Raw genomic sequence first — 17,547 nt, 5'->3', positions numbered from 1 at the left:
AAAACAATTTAATAGATTTCTTCTGGCACCTCATTTTTTTTTTCTTCTGAAACTGAAAATATTACATATTTTCTAAATATTATTATTTTATTTTTTAAGTGTTTCTGTTGTAATTCCCCATGTGCATTTACTTAGCATGTTGCATGCCAGATAAATTTGTCACAGAGAAATATATAACCCAGGTTCAATTCTCTAATGAAAATAGACTAACAAGCTAAAAATTGGTTCTTTTAAATACTTTCTTCAAGTAGTATATAATTTGATGCTAGCCTTTACTGAACCTCTATGGATATTATGAAATTAATTTATGGTAGATTTATATATATATATATAATATACATATATATTTAGAATATTTATGAGTACATTATATATATATATATATATATATTTAGAATATTTATGAGAGTACATTTTTTCCCTCAGTGGCAATATAAGAGGGAATAGAGCACTGTGAATCCAAGGGAAGTTCTCCCTGTTCAACTGATTTTCTCTGTGGCTGTTCTTGTTGTGGTTTTCATAAATAACCAGAGGAAAAATATTACTTCTATAGATAGTAACTGTCTGGGGATACAAGGCTAACTCTGAAAGCAATTGCCCTGAACATTAAACATTTCCAGTCATTAGAGTATATCAAAGTACATTAGTAAGATGATTTCAAGTCTCCTGAGTATATTCAAAGTCTTCCCAATCAAGATTTGAAAAATATCTTAATACATATTTTAAAATTCACCAAATATTTCTGATTTAAATAATCACAAACTTTTGGAATACTATATAACACAATAATTTTGCTCACCATTTTATTTTTAAATTTTTTTACTACCATTTCATTATTAATTAGGACATAAAAAGGTTTTGAGTTAAGAGAAGGCCAGGGTAAATATATACTTATTACTACTTTTCACGTTAATCCACATTTTATTCATTACTCTCAGAGGAAGATCTCTTTTTTGTGTCTGGGCTTCTTTTTTTTTTATATACTTAGAGTAACTTAAAAAAATGCTAAATATAAATATAAAACATTCTTCATGGTAAAATGCTCTCCAAGACTAATATCTTCATAAAAAAAATTGCAGACTGCAATTATCACTCACAAAAAGCTATAAAGAAAATACTAAATGCATGTCTACTAAAATGGAGACATGGATAAAATGCAAATCCCGCATGTAGTGATGCTTACTCAAAACAAGAAAAATCTCCACTTAAAAATTAAGTATATTAAGTTTGGAATACATTGTTTATATTTTTAAATTGTTCTAATTAAAATGATTTAAATGTAGTACTTGAAATGATTTGAGTTGGGAGTTCCTGTTGTGGCTTCAGTAGGTTACACTCCCAACTAGTATTCATGAGGATGCAAGTTCTATCCCTGGCCTCACTCAGTAGATTAAGGATTCAGTGTGGCTATGAGCTGTGGTACAGGTCACAGACATGGCTCATGGCAGCCATAGTACCAATTCGACCCCTAGCCTGGGAACTAATATATGCTGCAGGTGTGGCCCTAAAGTAACCAAAAAAAAAAAAAAAAAAAAAAAAAAAAAAAAGATTTGTGCTATGATAATTGGACCTAATCTTAACTTTTACCAGATTTTTGTATGTTCATTTTCAATACTAACAAAATTCTTATTGGTGTGATTTCCCCATTTTAATTTTTAAAAAATCAGTAACATTTAATTTTTTAAAAATCAGTAACATTGGCTACAATCATCAGATGATAACAAATTAAAATCCCTTAATAAGATAAATTTAAAATGCAATATTTTTGTATCTGAATGTTTAATGGTATAATTCTGAAGGACCTAAATTATTTCCAGCATTTTAATATTTACCTCACTAAAATTGTGTCTATGAACTGACTTTTCTATGAGAAGTGTACAGTGCATCCTTTTTTTTCCTCCCATTACATCCATAAAGAATCTGAAATAAAGTGATTGCATAAACCACAGCTCTCACAAGGACCACTAATTGATTGTGTCAGCTGAAATATTATTCTTCATTAACATTTTCCTTAAATATGAGGCAAATGAAATGTTAACTCTTTTTTTTTCCTTAGGAATTATTGCTGAAAACAAATATTCATAAAGTTTCATTGTTATTGTTCTGTGTTGCTATTATTGATTTTTTTAGTTCATGAAAAACACTATTGAGGGTATTTTAAAAGTTCTAAATATTTTAGTTGTATTATCACTGATTTCAAATCAAGAAGTAATTTAGTTACAGGAATAATATTTTTCTAGGTTGACTTAAGTTTTCATTTAATTGTCTAAGCAGATTTTTTGCTATTGAATACATATAAGTATAGGTTTTCCTTGTTCCTTTTATGACTATAGAAGGCTGATGTTTTACTAGCCATGTCCTACTGTTTGAGATTTTCATCAATGTGTCAAGCATCTTCTGACCTTACTCTATTTCCAGTTGGCTAGCAAGGTTCACCACACCATCAGGAGCTGAAACAGTTGTCATTTCTCCTAGGTCACCTACAGCCTCAGTGTTGGGTCTCACTCAACACAGTAACCCTGGTCTGCTCTAAATCAAGAGATCAGAGGTTATTTCAGAATAAACTAGAGGTTATATTGGAAATTTGTCTAAACAGAATTAACAGAAATTAGATTTAATATATTTTTTAAAAATGTGATACCTCCCTTAAATTCTAGCTCGAGGAATAATTAGGTTGCTTATTTTATCTCTCACGGTGACTTAATTTTCCACTTCTCTAAAAATAAGGAATTCTATTTATGTAAATACTTAGAAGAGTATAATTCAAACAATACATTTTATAAAGAAAAAGGAAAAAAAGAGACTATGACCTATGTTTTCAGCTAGACATCAGAACCCCCTGACGGCAGTCACACTAATGGCACACATAAGCAAGTGTATTCTAGTTGCACTGCAGGGCTAGGATAACACTTACTTACTAAATGGAACTTTTCCATTCAGTCTTCATAACAATGCCCTGGAAATATTATCATTCTCATTTAGAGATGAGAAAATTGAGGCAACAAGAAGTAACAAAGCTAACATAATTCAGCCCATTTAAAGCAGAGTCAGGGAGTTCCCATTGTGGCTCAGTGGGTTTAGAACCTGACATAGTGTTCATGAGGATGTGGGTTCAATCCCTGGCCTCGATCACTGGGTTAAGGATTTGGTGTTGCTATAAACTGCAGCGCAGGCTGCAGATGCAGGTTGGACCTGGTGTTGCTGTGGATTTGGCGTAGCCCTGCAGCTGCAGCTCTGATTTGACTCCTTAGCTCAGGAACTTCCATATGCCACAGGTGCAGCCATTTTAAAAAAAAGCAGTCAGGATCATACTCATAGCAAGTCTGGCTTCAGAGTCTATGCCCTTAACCACTACACACACCGCTTCCTGGAAGAGGTCCAATCTTTTTCAACGGAATTTTTTTTTTGTCTCTTTTGCTATTTCTTGGGCCGCTCCCGCGGCATATGGAGGTTCCCAGGCTAGGGTCGAATAGGAGCTGTAGCCTCTGGCCTACGCCAGAGCCACAGCAACGTGGGATCCGAGCTGTGTCTGCAACCTACACCACAGCTCACGACAACGCCGGATCTTTAACCCACTGAGCAAGGGCAGGGACCAAACCCACAACCTCATGGTTCCTAGTTGGATTCGTTAACCACTGTGCCACGACGGGAACTCCCAATCTTTTCCATTTGTATAGTTCTGTAATGTATCATACTCACAGGCATAACTTAAGAGGCAGGTTTAGATAGGATTAATTTTTCTTTTTGAAAAAAAGCACACCCTAAGAGAAATGCAGTCTGTTGCCATGATGTCACTACCAGAATTGGAAAACCAGCAAATTCAAAACACAGAATTCTAAGAATAAACTTAGTCATTAAAAAAAATCAAACGATTTCTTCAAAAAAATTTTACCTTAAACAAGATACTCAAGAATAACAAAATCAAATTTTAAAATTTCTATGACTTCTGTTCAAATTTTGAAAGTTATGAGTTAGGTCTATGAAACTACCACTAAGTGGAAAAATTAATATCTGAAATATCCTAACAGAAAATAATTACATTTTGAAGAAAAAGAGGTTTCAGAAGGAAATTATTTAGATCATATAATTTTTCTATAAAAATATCTAGAAAATTCCTTTTCACAAACATACTTTTTCCATATCACTTACTCCAAGGGAATGAGAGAGGTGCAGATGGTGCTACAGAGCAGCTTATATAGAAATATTTTTCCTTTGTTTGTTTAAACTGCATATATCTTTGCTTTAACCCTATGCCTCAATCAATTCCTGGTACCTTGGAATAGGTCAGATGTCCTCTGACGATTCTGCTGTGCCCACTCATGACTTGCACCATTATTCTTTGCAGATCTGTGTATGAACAGTTTTCAATTTTGTTTTTGTTTTCCTTTTGACCTCTATTTGTACTTCCTAAGTTCCCATTTTAACAATTTGCGCTTCCCTTACTCAGTGACCCTATCTATCATGTATGGAATGTTTATCTAATTTATACCAAACAAAAAAAAAAATGATGTTTCAAAAAACAGTTTAAGTAAATAAATAAAACTCAAGCAAAACCTTTGTAACAACTTGCTCACATATGCAATGAAGGGATCGCTACACCTCCACTCACCTGACTGGCTGTGCAGTTGGATAAGCAAGTCCTGTTATCAGCTGCAAGATAGAAGTTGGTGGGACATGCGCAGGTGTGAGTCTTTCCAGGGGCTAAAAGGCACAGATGACTGCAACCTCCATTATTTATCATACAGAGGTGTTTGGAGACTATAGGCGAGAAAGAAACAACAGAAAAACAGGATACTCAAGGCCAATAATATAATATGAGATTAGGGATAGGACATTTAAACTTAACTTATACTTTAATAGAACATTGTAATCAAGAACTCACTGAGATAATAAATATGATTTTATTTTGTCACGTTCTACTCATTGTCCTATGACATTTATTTTACTATTAAATAAGTTTAAGAATGCATTTCTACAATAGCAAGTATTTTAGTAGGAAAAAAGTGTCCACTAGAAAAATAAACAGAGACTAGCAGTATCTGGGATGAATATATACATAGGTTTAGAAATATAAATGTAAAATAAAATAATGAAATGATGATATACAACTAATAATACAGTGGCTTTGTTTTCTAGGCCAAAAGTTTGTTTTAAGTAAAATAGTCAAAATTTTAGTCCATACAGCCTGAAGGAATTCCTACTGAACATATGTTTAAGCAAACTTGACACATTTCTCATTTTTACATCCCTAGAGCTACTTAAAAATAGTTCCTTTATCCAGAATTCCAGAAACTGGGATCCTATAACTATTTTGTAAATAAATTATTTCAAGAATGCAGTCTTCACTTCTCCAACTACATGCTACATGTACTATTGTCATTTTACCTTAATATAATTTCAACCACTCGATAAATTCTTGTACTATTTTTGAGCTTCTAACCATATCCCTCAACAGTAGTATTTGATATCAACTGAATTCATTCTGTAGGATTATACTAAATCATGAAATCTGGTAATCTTTCTCAAAAATAAATTACACTTCACCTTAAAGAAAATAAAAATGGAATGTTACTAAAAGATGTTGATGCATTTATGGAAATCATGGAAAGAATAATTACCATCAGGTTGTCTATAAGAATGATACACCTGGATATCTGTGATGGCATGCCATGAGTTAATCAGTGAGAGTCTGTCTGCTCCCGAGGTTTTATGGGCACGGCTGAGTGACTTGGTTTTCCCATCAGTCCAGTAGATGTAGTCTTCAAACAATGTTAGTGCAATCACCCCTGGAATATCTTGATTAGGGACTGTAATAGGAGATGGTAAGATTAATGTTCAGTCTTGGAAGACTGCCAGTTAAAATATTCAATACTACATGGGCTGACAGATACAACTGGTACAGAACTTCATGTGAATAATTGCTATGACAACCTGTCAGGCCAGCAAGGTTCTTTATTACCCTTTAAGAGAATGCAGGATCTGGCGCAGAAGGTTGCTTTGCTCAGCTTTAGCTTGGTTCAACCATGGGAAGAAATGAATGCAATCCTGCTCACAAGTAATGGCTGCTTACCAGAAACAAATAACATCCAACATTTAAATATATATATATATAAAATATAAATATATATATATCATTATATATCTATATCTCCATCCATTTTTTTCTGACTTAAATCCTCTTTAAAGCCACAGGTCATTGTACTGCTTTCTCTCACTTTTAAATGGATTAAATTATATATCCAGGATGAAATGTCAATCTACCTGGAGATAGCTAGGACTACTGTTAACCGTTTTACTCACTGAAATTTTGTCTATTTTTACTTGCAAAATAAGCAGAGACAGGGATGGAGAAAAATGAATGTGACAGATAACAATGTATCATAAATATTTAACAATCATAAAACTCTTTAGCTGCAGATTAAAATTGTTTTATAATTATACCTTTATTATAGGACTGTGTTTAAATGTAAATAATATATTGAGCATCACAAATGTAAATTTGTCATTCAAGAGATTCCAGGGTCCTATCAGGTAAATAAGATGCAATAAATTTGTTTAGTGGTTTGGAGTTAAAGAAATTTAAAATATTATAGAGGTTTCTTCAAATTAAAAAAGAAAAGCAATAAGTAAAGAAAATGGGAATTCCTTAATTTGCATAAATATTCCAATATATTTCTCTGTATTAATTTTCAGATCTTTTAGAAATTCTGCAAAATGTTTCTTAATGGAAAAAGGTACTAAAAGTCAGGCAATTGAACTTTTTCATGGATTAGATTTTAATGACAGAATTAATGTTTCACATATTCCTCATTCAGCAGTAACTGAAAAATTACCAATATTTAAAGTACAATTCACTTATTCTAGGGAGACTTACAGCCTTACTTTAAAAATTCTGGGGAAATTTATATTTTAAACTAGGAGTAGAAATTTTTTTTTACCAATTTGCTATTTTTACTCAGATGGGCCAAATGTAATCAGGTTAATTTACTATGACTCAGAGAAAACAGAAATAAGATTCCTTAAAATAGGTGACACTTTAAACCACTGACTACTGTAAATAACGTAGTGTTTGGCCAGAAATCCATCTCACAACAGATGCTATGTATATGAAGGATGTAAAAATTAAGAAAAATCCAGATGTGTACACTTTTGATGTAGATATATTCAAAATGAATTGTCTATGTACTCCCAAACATGAAGCTCATTGCCCTAATGATAAGAAGAATTGAATAGAAAGATGAAAAGTAAGACATTTTACCAGAATGAATCACATCTGAGTTACTTTACAAACTATGTCCGCTCTCCTCCTATGGCTATGTAAGTTCATTCCAGAAAGATAAAACAAATGTTGGAATTCCCATCGTGGCTCAGTGGTTAAGGAATCCGACTAGGAACCATGAGGTTGCAGATTCAATCCCTGGCCCTGCTCAGTGGGTTAAGGATCCGGCATTACCATGATCTGTGGTGTAGGTTGCAGACATGGCTCAGATACTACGTTGCTGTGGCCCTGGTGTAGGCAGGCAGCTACAGCTCCTACTGGGAACCTCCATATGCCAAGGGAAGGGCCCTAGAAAAAGCAAAAAAGACAAAAAAAAAGCAAACAAACAAACAAAAAAAACAAATGTGGCAAAATGTTACAACAATCTTTCAACATATGTCTATGCATGGAAATTCTCAAAGTAAAATAAAAATTTGCAGGGAAAATTGAAAGCTTCAGAAACATTCAACTCAGATTATCTTAGATGCCAAGGAAGTAACTACATCATTAAACAGGGACTCAAAAGTTAACTGTCACTTTAAAAAAACTTCAGTCTATCAGAGATATAGTTAACTTCTATACAAAAAGTGAAGTTATTGTGAGAATTTTTCTATTAGCATCTCAAAAGGAGCAAAGTCTTTTTAATGATTCAGTAAGTAACTACAGCTGACAGTTATTCAGTCCTTGGACGCTAGGAAGTAGGAACTTGTTCTCCAATGGGTAGGGGAGGTAATTCTGGTCTCACAATTATCAAGCCCAAGTATCAACAATTATGACATTGAGAAACCCCCATAGTGAGAGACCTACTTTATACACCTATTTCATTTAATACTCACAACTCGATCCTGAAATAACCTCACTTTGTAGGTAAGAAAGTTCAGATCTGGAAAACTTAAGTAAATGTGACCAAGGGAAATGGACAAAAACTAGTAAATGAATATACTGGCATTTGAATCTAAATCACATTCCCCTGGTGAGTTCTTTGCCATCTGACCTACTAGCACAGCCTTTAAGAAAGCCATCCTAGTAAAGAACTGAACTGGGTTCTCTCCAAGTTCATATGTTGAAGCCCTAAACACCAATATCCCTGTATTTAAAGATAAGTCCTCTAAAGAAGTGAATAAGATTAAATTAAGGTCCTAAGAGTAGGAATTTAATTTAATATAGCTGATGTCTCTATAAGAAGAGAGAGACACCAGGGGTGTGCACATATAGAGAAAAGGCCAGGTGAAGCCATAGCAAGAAGACAGATAACTACAAGCCAGAGAGGAGGCCTCAGGAGAAACCAAACCTGCCAACATCTTCATCTGGGATTTCCAACCCCTAGAACTGTGAGAAAATAAATTTCTGCTGCTTTATGCTCTGTTCGTGGTAGCCTTAGCAAACTAACACAATTATATAAACAATGGGGCTAATTTCAAAGCTCCATGTGAAAATCATTTTATTTAATTACTTGAATGCAATTACACTGTATTCTATTTTCAGACATGGGACAATTTAAGTACAGGGCAAATTTGCTACCTCTAAATTTGTGGTAATTGCCGCCCACCCCCACTGAAACCCTCTGTTATTGGATAACTAGTCTAGATGTACAGAGATCAGAAAGATGAACTCATTTCAGAGAAAGGATGGCACACAGCTGAATGTACAGAGCATGTGGGAAAGTCAGGTCAAAGCGAAGAGAAGTAGTCCATTTGCCCAGTGACTATCTGTTAGATTCAATTCCTTGATGGATATTGACAACGGATAAGTCCATCATTAGTAGCTTTATATACCCATGCCAGGCCTGTCCATTTGGTAAACATGCTTATTCCAAACAGCAAGCATCAAACACAACCACCAGCGTATTCCTTCTAGAGAAAATAAATGAAGTAAACCCACAAACATGTTAACAAAAAGAAATTTAGTTCTTATACAACTGAAACCACTACACAGACTCCAAAAATTTACTAAGAGATATGACACATTCACTAACACCACAACCAATGCCAACAAAATTCAAACAAAACAAACACACACAAATCTTTACATACTGCCTTTTCAGCAGTTCACTCATAATTTGGCAGTATGTCTCATCTCCTCCTTAGGACCTAAATCTCTTCACAAGAGTTATTTGACTACCTGCTTAAGTTTCTATGAAGAAAAAAAAATGCTATATATTAATTGATGAATGATAAGTATAAATGAATGAATGCTGTGTTTCTTCATCCATCAATGTATGAAGAGTTCAACCTACATTGAGAGTAAATTAGATGTTCTGAACCAAGGCATTATACATTTTGATAAAAGAAACATTTCTGATTCTAAATGATAAAAATAAAATTGCTTATTTTTGGTTGTCTATTTATTTTTATCTTATAGATGTGTGTGTGTGTATATACACACATGCATACATGTATTAGGTAGGAATGTATATGTAACATCTGAAATATATATACAATATATATATACATATGTATTATATATACATACCTATAAAATAGAGTAAAAAAAAGATGTCTTACAATGTAATCTGGCAGTTAGTAGAGCTGACACAATAAACAAAATATATATAAAATATGAACATGAAATGTGATGGTACAAGAGGAACATTTAATAAACAAATTTTTACTAAAGCTAAGTTATTGTTGAGCTTATGGAAGAAGTAATCAATGTTTTATCAAAATGATAATGGTTATCCTTTTTAAGAGAGAAACAATTATGACTCCTTGTCATACATAAGATTGCCTTTGTTTAATTAAAACAGCAATGTGAAAAACCAATTCGAGTTTCCTTTCATTGTAGTGGTATTCAGTAAACACCAAAAAAAAAAAAAAAAAGGAGAGGAAAAAAAAACCAGAACTGTTGTGTGGACTGCAGTTTAACAGGTACTTATTATATATTTAAAACCTATTTTAAAGGTGCTTTCTGTAGTTAGGCCTCTATTCTGTGAAACAGAATTATTTATTGTACTGTTTCCAGCATTCCACTCAAGCACGAGGTTCCTAATTTTTATTTCATAGACTAGATGTATCAGAAGAAAGGAGTTGATATTCAGCAAAAAATAAACCAAAGAAACACTGCTTTGTGCAGTTTTTCCCTTTTAGTCAAGTTGGATGATATCCTGGTAAGGTTCCTGGTAATTATGGTAGATAGAAAAAGTAGAAATTCAGAATATGCTTTCAGCTTAACTGTTGCCTCACAGTTAGAGATATCCTATTACAAGACTCTTGATTATGCATTTTTTTGGATAGCATTTATCATGCTGAACAAGTAAATTCCTGAATAACATCAATCTAATTTTATATTTCAAACTAATCTAGTTTAAATGTATAAAAACAGAATGCACCAATGACACAGTACTCATCTTCTATTGAGTTAATATCTCATAGCTGGTATTGGGATAATGGCAGATTCAACAGGGTTTTGTCTAGTGGGTTAGTACTTAAATAGAAATTTTACTACTAATGCTCTTTTTTCCCCCTTATTTCTCCTCCAAGATACTATTAGGATGCAAATAATAATTAATTTAAAGCATTATATGTAGTATTTTGAAATTTTATTATTTAAAAAAAAGTTATACATATTTTCAAAAGAAAAAAAAATTATAGAATACAACCACCAAATACACTAGTTATTTTTACGAAGGAATCAAGATTACACGGTAACTTGAATACTGATTTTTTTTCTTTTAGAGAATTTATGTTTTGTTTGGAACACCTAAATGATCCAATAAGGTCAACCTGGGCCTCATTCTATCACTGATAGTTTGAAAACAATCTACTAAAACTTTACAGTTAACAAGCATATCAAATAAAATATTAAATTCTATCATCTTTTGCTTTTTAATAATTTTGATACATTTTAAGACTCTCCCATTTTTTCTTATTCTTGGTATGATTGACCCAAGTAAAGACTCACAGTCTCTTACACTTGAAATATTGCAAAATTAGTCTAAATTTTTTCATTATTTTTAAACTCTTCTGATCCCTTTATCAGCCAAGTTTCTTGTAGTAAAGAGAATGCATTTTTAAATGATAATTGAAAAGAATTTAATTGAAAGAAGTCAATCTTATATACAAGTGTTTCTATTAACTTTCTCTTAATTATTTACAGAGTGTGGCTAAGAAACTGATGATAGTTTTTTTCCCAAATCTGTTACTAGAAGCTGGTGAAAGCTGTAGCTAAGGAAGAAGAGGCACCTACCCAAAGTGTAGGTACATTTGGTGGAGGAACTCAGCCACTGCTAAACCACTGTGGTTGGGCATGGAGGGAAAGGAAACGAATATTCTGAGTTCTTCCTTCTGCCACTACTGGAATCTCCAGCCAATGTTTCCCATAGTTTAAATCCAAATAGAGAGCCAGAAAGTGAAAGAGCCTGGATGATGCAGTTCCCCAAAATCAGCCTTCTAGCATTTGGAGCATGGCAAAGAAAGGAAGGTAAGATAACTAGAACTACCTCCAGTTAATATTTCCAATATTTTTTTCCATCTCACCTATCTCTTCCCTGATCCAAAACCACCAATGACAATTCCCTAGGCAGTACTGTGCAAACTATTTAGCTTAACTGAAACATCTGTTCTCAGAAGATAGGTCAGGATGTCCACTAATCCTCTATTCTGAGAGACCCTGACCCTAAGAACTTTCCCTGACGTCTTTCAAGAAGGATAATGTACAATAAGGTAGGCAGAAAAGCCAGGGCAAGACTTAAGGGAGTAGAACATGAAATCCATAAAGGAAAAAAAAATGAAACAAAGAAAAAACAATTCGCATTTAAAAACTGAAGTGTGATTAATCAAAGACTACAAAAGTGTGTAGGCTGGTAAACAGATGATACAATTAGATGATAGCAGAGAACAGTTAAACATGTCAAAGAAAGTGGAAGATTCATGACAGTGGTGAGTATGTGGGTGAGTAACAGTTTCTAGTTTATAAAGAGTAATGGAAAAAAAAAAAAGAGTAATGGAGAAGAGTGGGTGGAACAGAAAATGGCCACAGTACACTAATTTCCAGAGAATGACTGCTGAGTCAATAGCTTTTGTTACAAAGGCCCTATCAAAAAAAGTATGCTTTTTGTAACCTTACTTGTTCAGTAATTATGCATCCTCTTCAGTGTTATTGCTTGCAGAATCTTTTTTTTTTTTTTAATAATTGTTTCCTCAGAACTGTCTACAACAGGCTACAAAATGTTCCATTTAACATTTGCCTCCATAAGCATTTTTCCTGTCTACTCTGTAACACAACCTGCTTAATGGAAACAGTACTACTGATAAAATTCCAGGCGAACAGATCCAAGCTCCATTATTCAAAATCAATAAGAGCATTACAAATGGCAGAAACACTAAGGATACCCAACATTATCATATAGTATGACAGACTATTCAAAAATATTTTTCCAGTAAAAATATGATCTTTCAAGAAGTTCATCCATTATGGAGACCTTGAAGAGGAGGAAAAATAACGTTCTCTATCTGTCATATGTCATAGTGTGTAGCAGATACTACCTGGGAGGGTGCTCTGTGAGTCTGCTTTTTTTTTTTTGTTTTTTTGCCATTTCTTGGGCCGCTCCCACGGCATATGGAGGTTCCCAGGCTAGGGGTTGAATCGGAGCTGTAGCTGCCAGCCTACACCAGAGCCACAGCAACACAGGATCCGAACCGCGTCTGCAACCTACACCACAGCTCATGGCAACACCGGATCGTTAACCCACTGAGCAAGGCCAGGGATTGAACTCGCAACCTCACGGTTCCTAGTCGGATTCATTAACCACTGCGCACGACGGGAACTCCGAGTCTGCTTTTTGAATACTGACACTGATCAGATGTCCAAACAAAAAATTTTAAGTTCTTCCTTAATGCAGCAGTTTACACTGGGACACTTGAATGTATAGCTTTTTGAAATAAATGTAACATATAATGGCAAAATACAGAAATTGGGGAGTTCCCTGGTGCCCTAGCAGTTAAGGATTTGGTGTTATAACTGCCATGGCTTGGAGTTTGATCCCTGGCCCAGGAACTTCTGCGTGCCATAGGCAAGGCCAAAATCAAACAAACAAACAAAACAACAGAAAACACCAATATAGACATTGTTTAGAGCTCTTCTTTAAAGCTGTTACTAAAAGGGCAAAAGTGTCCTTTTCTGGTATTACTTGCCCCCTTTTGTCTATCTTGTCACCTCAAACAATATGCAATCTCTATAGATTAGGCATATTCAGTTTAATATAACTTAATCCCTTCCCCTCCCTCATCTATATATCTTTAAATTATTCATAATATAATGTCAAATATGGCCACTTTAATAGTTAATATCTAGAAAGAGTATTTATATTAGTGAATGTGAGGGTTTATAAAGATACAGTGTAAACTAGAGTTGATATATTTTGAAAACTACACAATGCCTACAAACATCTTCTCTTGATGATGACATTGTTCTCCAATCACTGAAATAAATAAAACTGCTTCATGCACTTGGTAAAGATATAGCCCACTTGCTCTGAAATTCTCTGAATTTTCCTACTGCTGATACAAACCTTCATAGGTACTTGGCAATGTATTTTCAGAGGTGACCATCAGTACTAAATTTAAGAGTTAGGACATTCTATATACACATGCATTAGGAACATGTTTGCTAGTGAGTCCTGATGAAAGCTGATGACTTCGAAAAGCACTTTGCCTTTGGGACAGACAGCAAGTAGAGCCACTGACATGCATTTAGTATCTGGTCTTTCCACATTCCTATAATTATAAATATACTTCTAGAATAAAAACAGAATATGACAAGCATTTTCAAATGTGTTCTTGTAGTCCCGGGAATAACTAGGGGTAAGTGAGCAAAGTGATGGTACAGTCTTCCTCTGCCCCAGTTCCAACCTCAGTCAATTCCTTTAAGAAATGTTAGAAAAATCACTGATTAATTATTCATCCTATTTTATGGATATAAATATTGAACTATAGTATGGCAAAGCAACTTGCCTAAATTAGAGAGTAACCTGAACTAAAACCAAATCTGCTAATAGCCAATGCTGTACCAGATCATATTTGGGATGGATAACATTGTTAAAAGTGGCTAAAAACTCATACTAGGGTAATAGTGAAAATCATATTTTAAAAAGTATATGGAATGTACATGACATTTGCAAAACAATAATCTATTTAAACATATACACCATTTAATGTAGCACTCTATAGAAGGGACAAAAGTGAAAGACATGATTGACACTGAAATTCTAAGGCGTTTTAGAAATGGCAGTTAATTTCAATTTATTTTACTGGTTCAAGAACACTTCTACAGTAACTGAATTGTATTTTGCTCCCTTCCATTAACTTTTATTGTATTGTAAACAGCAGCACATCAACACTGTTGGCATAAAATAGCCTGTGAAGTCTACTGTTTGTAATGGACTGTGAATGATAGGGCATTTTTTTCAAAAGTACTAAAATACAATATCTTACCAAGAAAGAAACACTCTAGAATATTGTAAAATTGGATGGTGGTGTTTATTAGATTCTCTTCCCATTTTTGGTGAGCTTCAGTGGATATTTACATTTTCTAAAGACCTAAATGCAACAGCTATGGAGTTTCAGGATATATGAGCACAAAATACTCCCTTTGTCTTTTTCAGTGTAACCTCCCCTTTTTTAAAAAACAAAACCTTTTCTAAAAATATATTTTTGCTATTTCATCAGTAGTATGGTGAGATCTGGAAACTTTCCCAACAGTAATTAGATGATCACTGTACGGGTTATGATTTGGATTTTTAAATCCAAACACAGAACTGCCCCCTCACAAAAGAAAACTGAATTCCCAGAGCAATAAACAATCGAATTGGACTACAATACTGACACTTCAATATGGGGATCTTCAGGTCTATGAGTACAGGAAAAAAATGAAGAGCCAGAGTCAACATAATTGCATGAAGTTGTAAACCATTTTTCTACAAAATAAAAGACAGTTCAGTGATAAGCTACAGTTTAGAATCATACCCAATGATTACTCTCCTGAGAAATTAGCAGTTATAAGTGTATATTTTTCCAGTATGTTGGATAAAATATGTACATGGCCAACTAATTTAACACAAGGTTAAATCATGAAGTGACTCAAAGAAGAGTATTCTGGAAGAAAATTACTAGAACAAACACATTTTAAATTCACTATCAAACACAACATCTTCTTAGCTCACACTTTTAAGGTTTACACAGTATTTTCAGTCTTTTGGTCAAGTGTTGACCTCTCAAAAATATCTCAAGTTCAATGGCAACTCACAAAAAATGAGGAAAACTAAACCTGAATTTATGTGCTTTGATATAAGCAGTCAAAATGAAATTGTGACCTAAACATAATTTTCTCGTATTTAATTTTCTTCTCATCAAATGGAAATCAGAGTCTTTAAGTTAAGGAAGAGATGCAGAATTAGGGCTGAAAGTCTTCTCTGGAGATATTTGTAACCTATTTTATAGGCGTTCCATTCAGAGAAGACTATACTTTCCAGAATGCATAAAATTAATGACAAAAGATCTCTGGCTGTAGTCAAATTTTAGAAATTCTGCAATATGAATTTTCAAATAAGATTTAAGTTTTCCCACAGACAAAGAAAATGCTAAAATTTCCCGCTAAAGCAAAACGTACATTTTAAAGAAACATGATTGTTCTCTTCATTCCTTCAAATAAACACAAAAATTTTGGATGTAACGAAATATATGCTTTAATTTATAGTAATTATGTTCTGATGTCTTAAGTTTTAATTTGTTTCTCATATATACTGCCATTTATCTATATCTACTCTTTACATTAATCTGAAGAAATTTAAGTATGGATATACCTTTATTTGTTTACGTGCATTTATGCTATAACTGTTGCTATTAGACACTATATCAAGCAGACAACAAATCTTCAGCCAGTCATCTGTTCACAAGCATGAGGCTGTGTGGAGAATGGAACAGACTTTGGAGTTAGATCTGGGTTCAAATTCTGATTACAAGCTATTTGACTTTGGACAAATCATTTAATTTCTTTACACCTATTTCCTTGCCTCAAAATGGCTTTAATGACACATCTTGTAGTGTTCACTCATGGAATGACTAAAAGAGCATGTATTGAATCAACCATAGTTTCTTGAACCAATAGACTTCTAATAAAAGTATGTCTTTATAAGGGGGATTGTTCCAGTAGTACCATATTATCATAATAATAAAATAGTACATGCAATACATCTAATACAACATCATGTTCAAAACATAGGTTTTCTCCTCTCTTGATTTGATGAGTTCAACTTTAAAAGATGTTCTTTTGCAGTAATAATCAGGGGGAACTGAGGACTGGATGGGCAATTTGAGATTTTCATAAAGGAAATACATCTGATTTTTACAGATTTTCATACCCTCTTGGGTTTGGGAGACTAACCTGAAATTAAAACTTTGGGATTTGGTTAAACTTCTGAAAGTGATCTACCTAACTGGAGGCCTAGAATTTTAGTTCTGGAATTCTCCTTTTATGCCATTTTCCCAGTACTCTTATGTCCACCGATGAGGTAACTGAAACCCAGGGGAGCTACCTACACTTTTCAGGGCCAAAGAGCTTTCTACTGCAGACCCCACCTCAGTCCACCCATATCCTTAGCTTTTCCAAGCTTCTTTTAAGATGCTAAGAGTTTTCTTTCTCCAGTCTAAGATCTTTTCACTTCAAGATTTGTGCTCAGGCAAAGGTTTAGGACTTCTTAGTCAAAATCAAAGCCTAAAATTCTCTTAGGAGCATTGAGGTTTGGGAATGGTAATAAATCAGTCCCAAATACATAGACCTGCAAGAAGAATACTATTATTTAGAATCATTATGTTTAGAATATATTAAGAATCACTCTAGTTTCGCAAAAAAACAGATCTTAACTTAAAAACTGAACATTTAAATCTAGAGACTTCTCTGAAATTGCCAGGTTTCTCACTGGACATATTTTATATCTCAAGAGATTGTAAGAGGAGAGAGATTCACTAATTTGCAATATTTCTTTTAGGTAAATTATCAGCTGTTCTGAAATGCTTTTTAGGGAAATATACAATAGGGTTTAAACATATCCTTAGAATTTCTTTGATGTTAACCCTTACATTAAATAATGTACCTCTCATTAAAACAATTTTTCAAGTAGAATCTCTAAGTTATGCTTAGTTTGGTACTTTTAATTTCTTTTAAAAATATATAAATATTTGTGAAATTAATAGGTGATCCAAACTGTGAGTTATTTCCCCACAGATAAGTGTATAATAATATAAATCATTCACTTAATATTTGCTACTCAACCACCAATACTCAGCTAATTTAAG

At 33.5% G+C, this 17,547-nt stretch overlaps 1 protein-coding gene across 1 annotated transcript in view; it reads right to left on the bottom strand.

Moving 5' to 3' along the window:
- The window catches only part of LRP1B (LDL receptor related protein 1B), a 1,887,165-nt gene that overhangs the window by 187,440 nt on the left and 1,682,178 nt on the right, over positions 1–17,547 (bottom strand). Inside the window, 2 exon segments of the mRNA XM_021076285.1 lie at positions 4,610–4,758; positions 5,619–5,807. Of these exon segments, the coding sequence (XP_020931944.1) occupies positions 4,610–4,758; positions 5,619–5,807 (338 nt within the window).

Source organism: Sus scrofa, chromosome 15 (genome assembly GCF_000003025.6).
Source record: "Sus scrofa isolate TJ Tabasco breed Duroc chromosome 15, Sscrofa11.1, whole genome shotgun sequence".
NCBI classification, from domain to species: domain Eukaryota; kingdom Metazoa; phylum Chordata; class Mammalia; order Artiodactyla; family Suidae; genus Sus; species Sus scrofa.
This window is presented reverse-complemented; position numbering and strand designations above follow the sequence as displayed.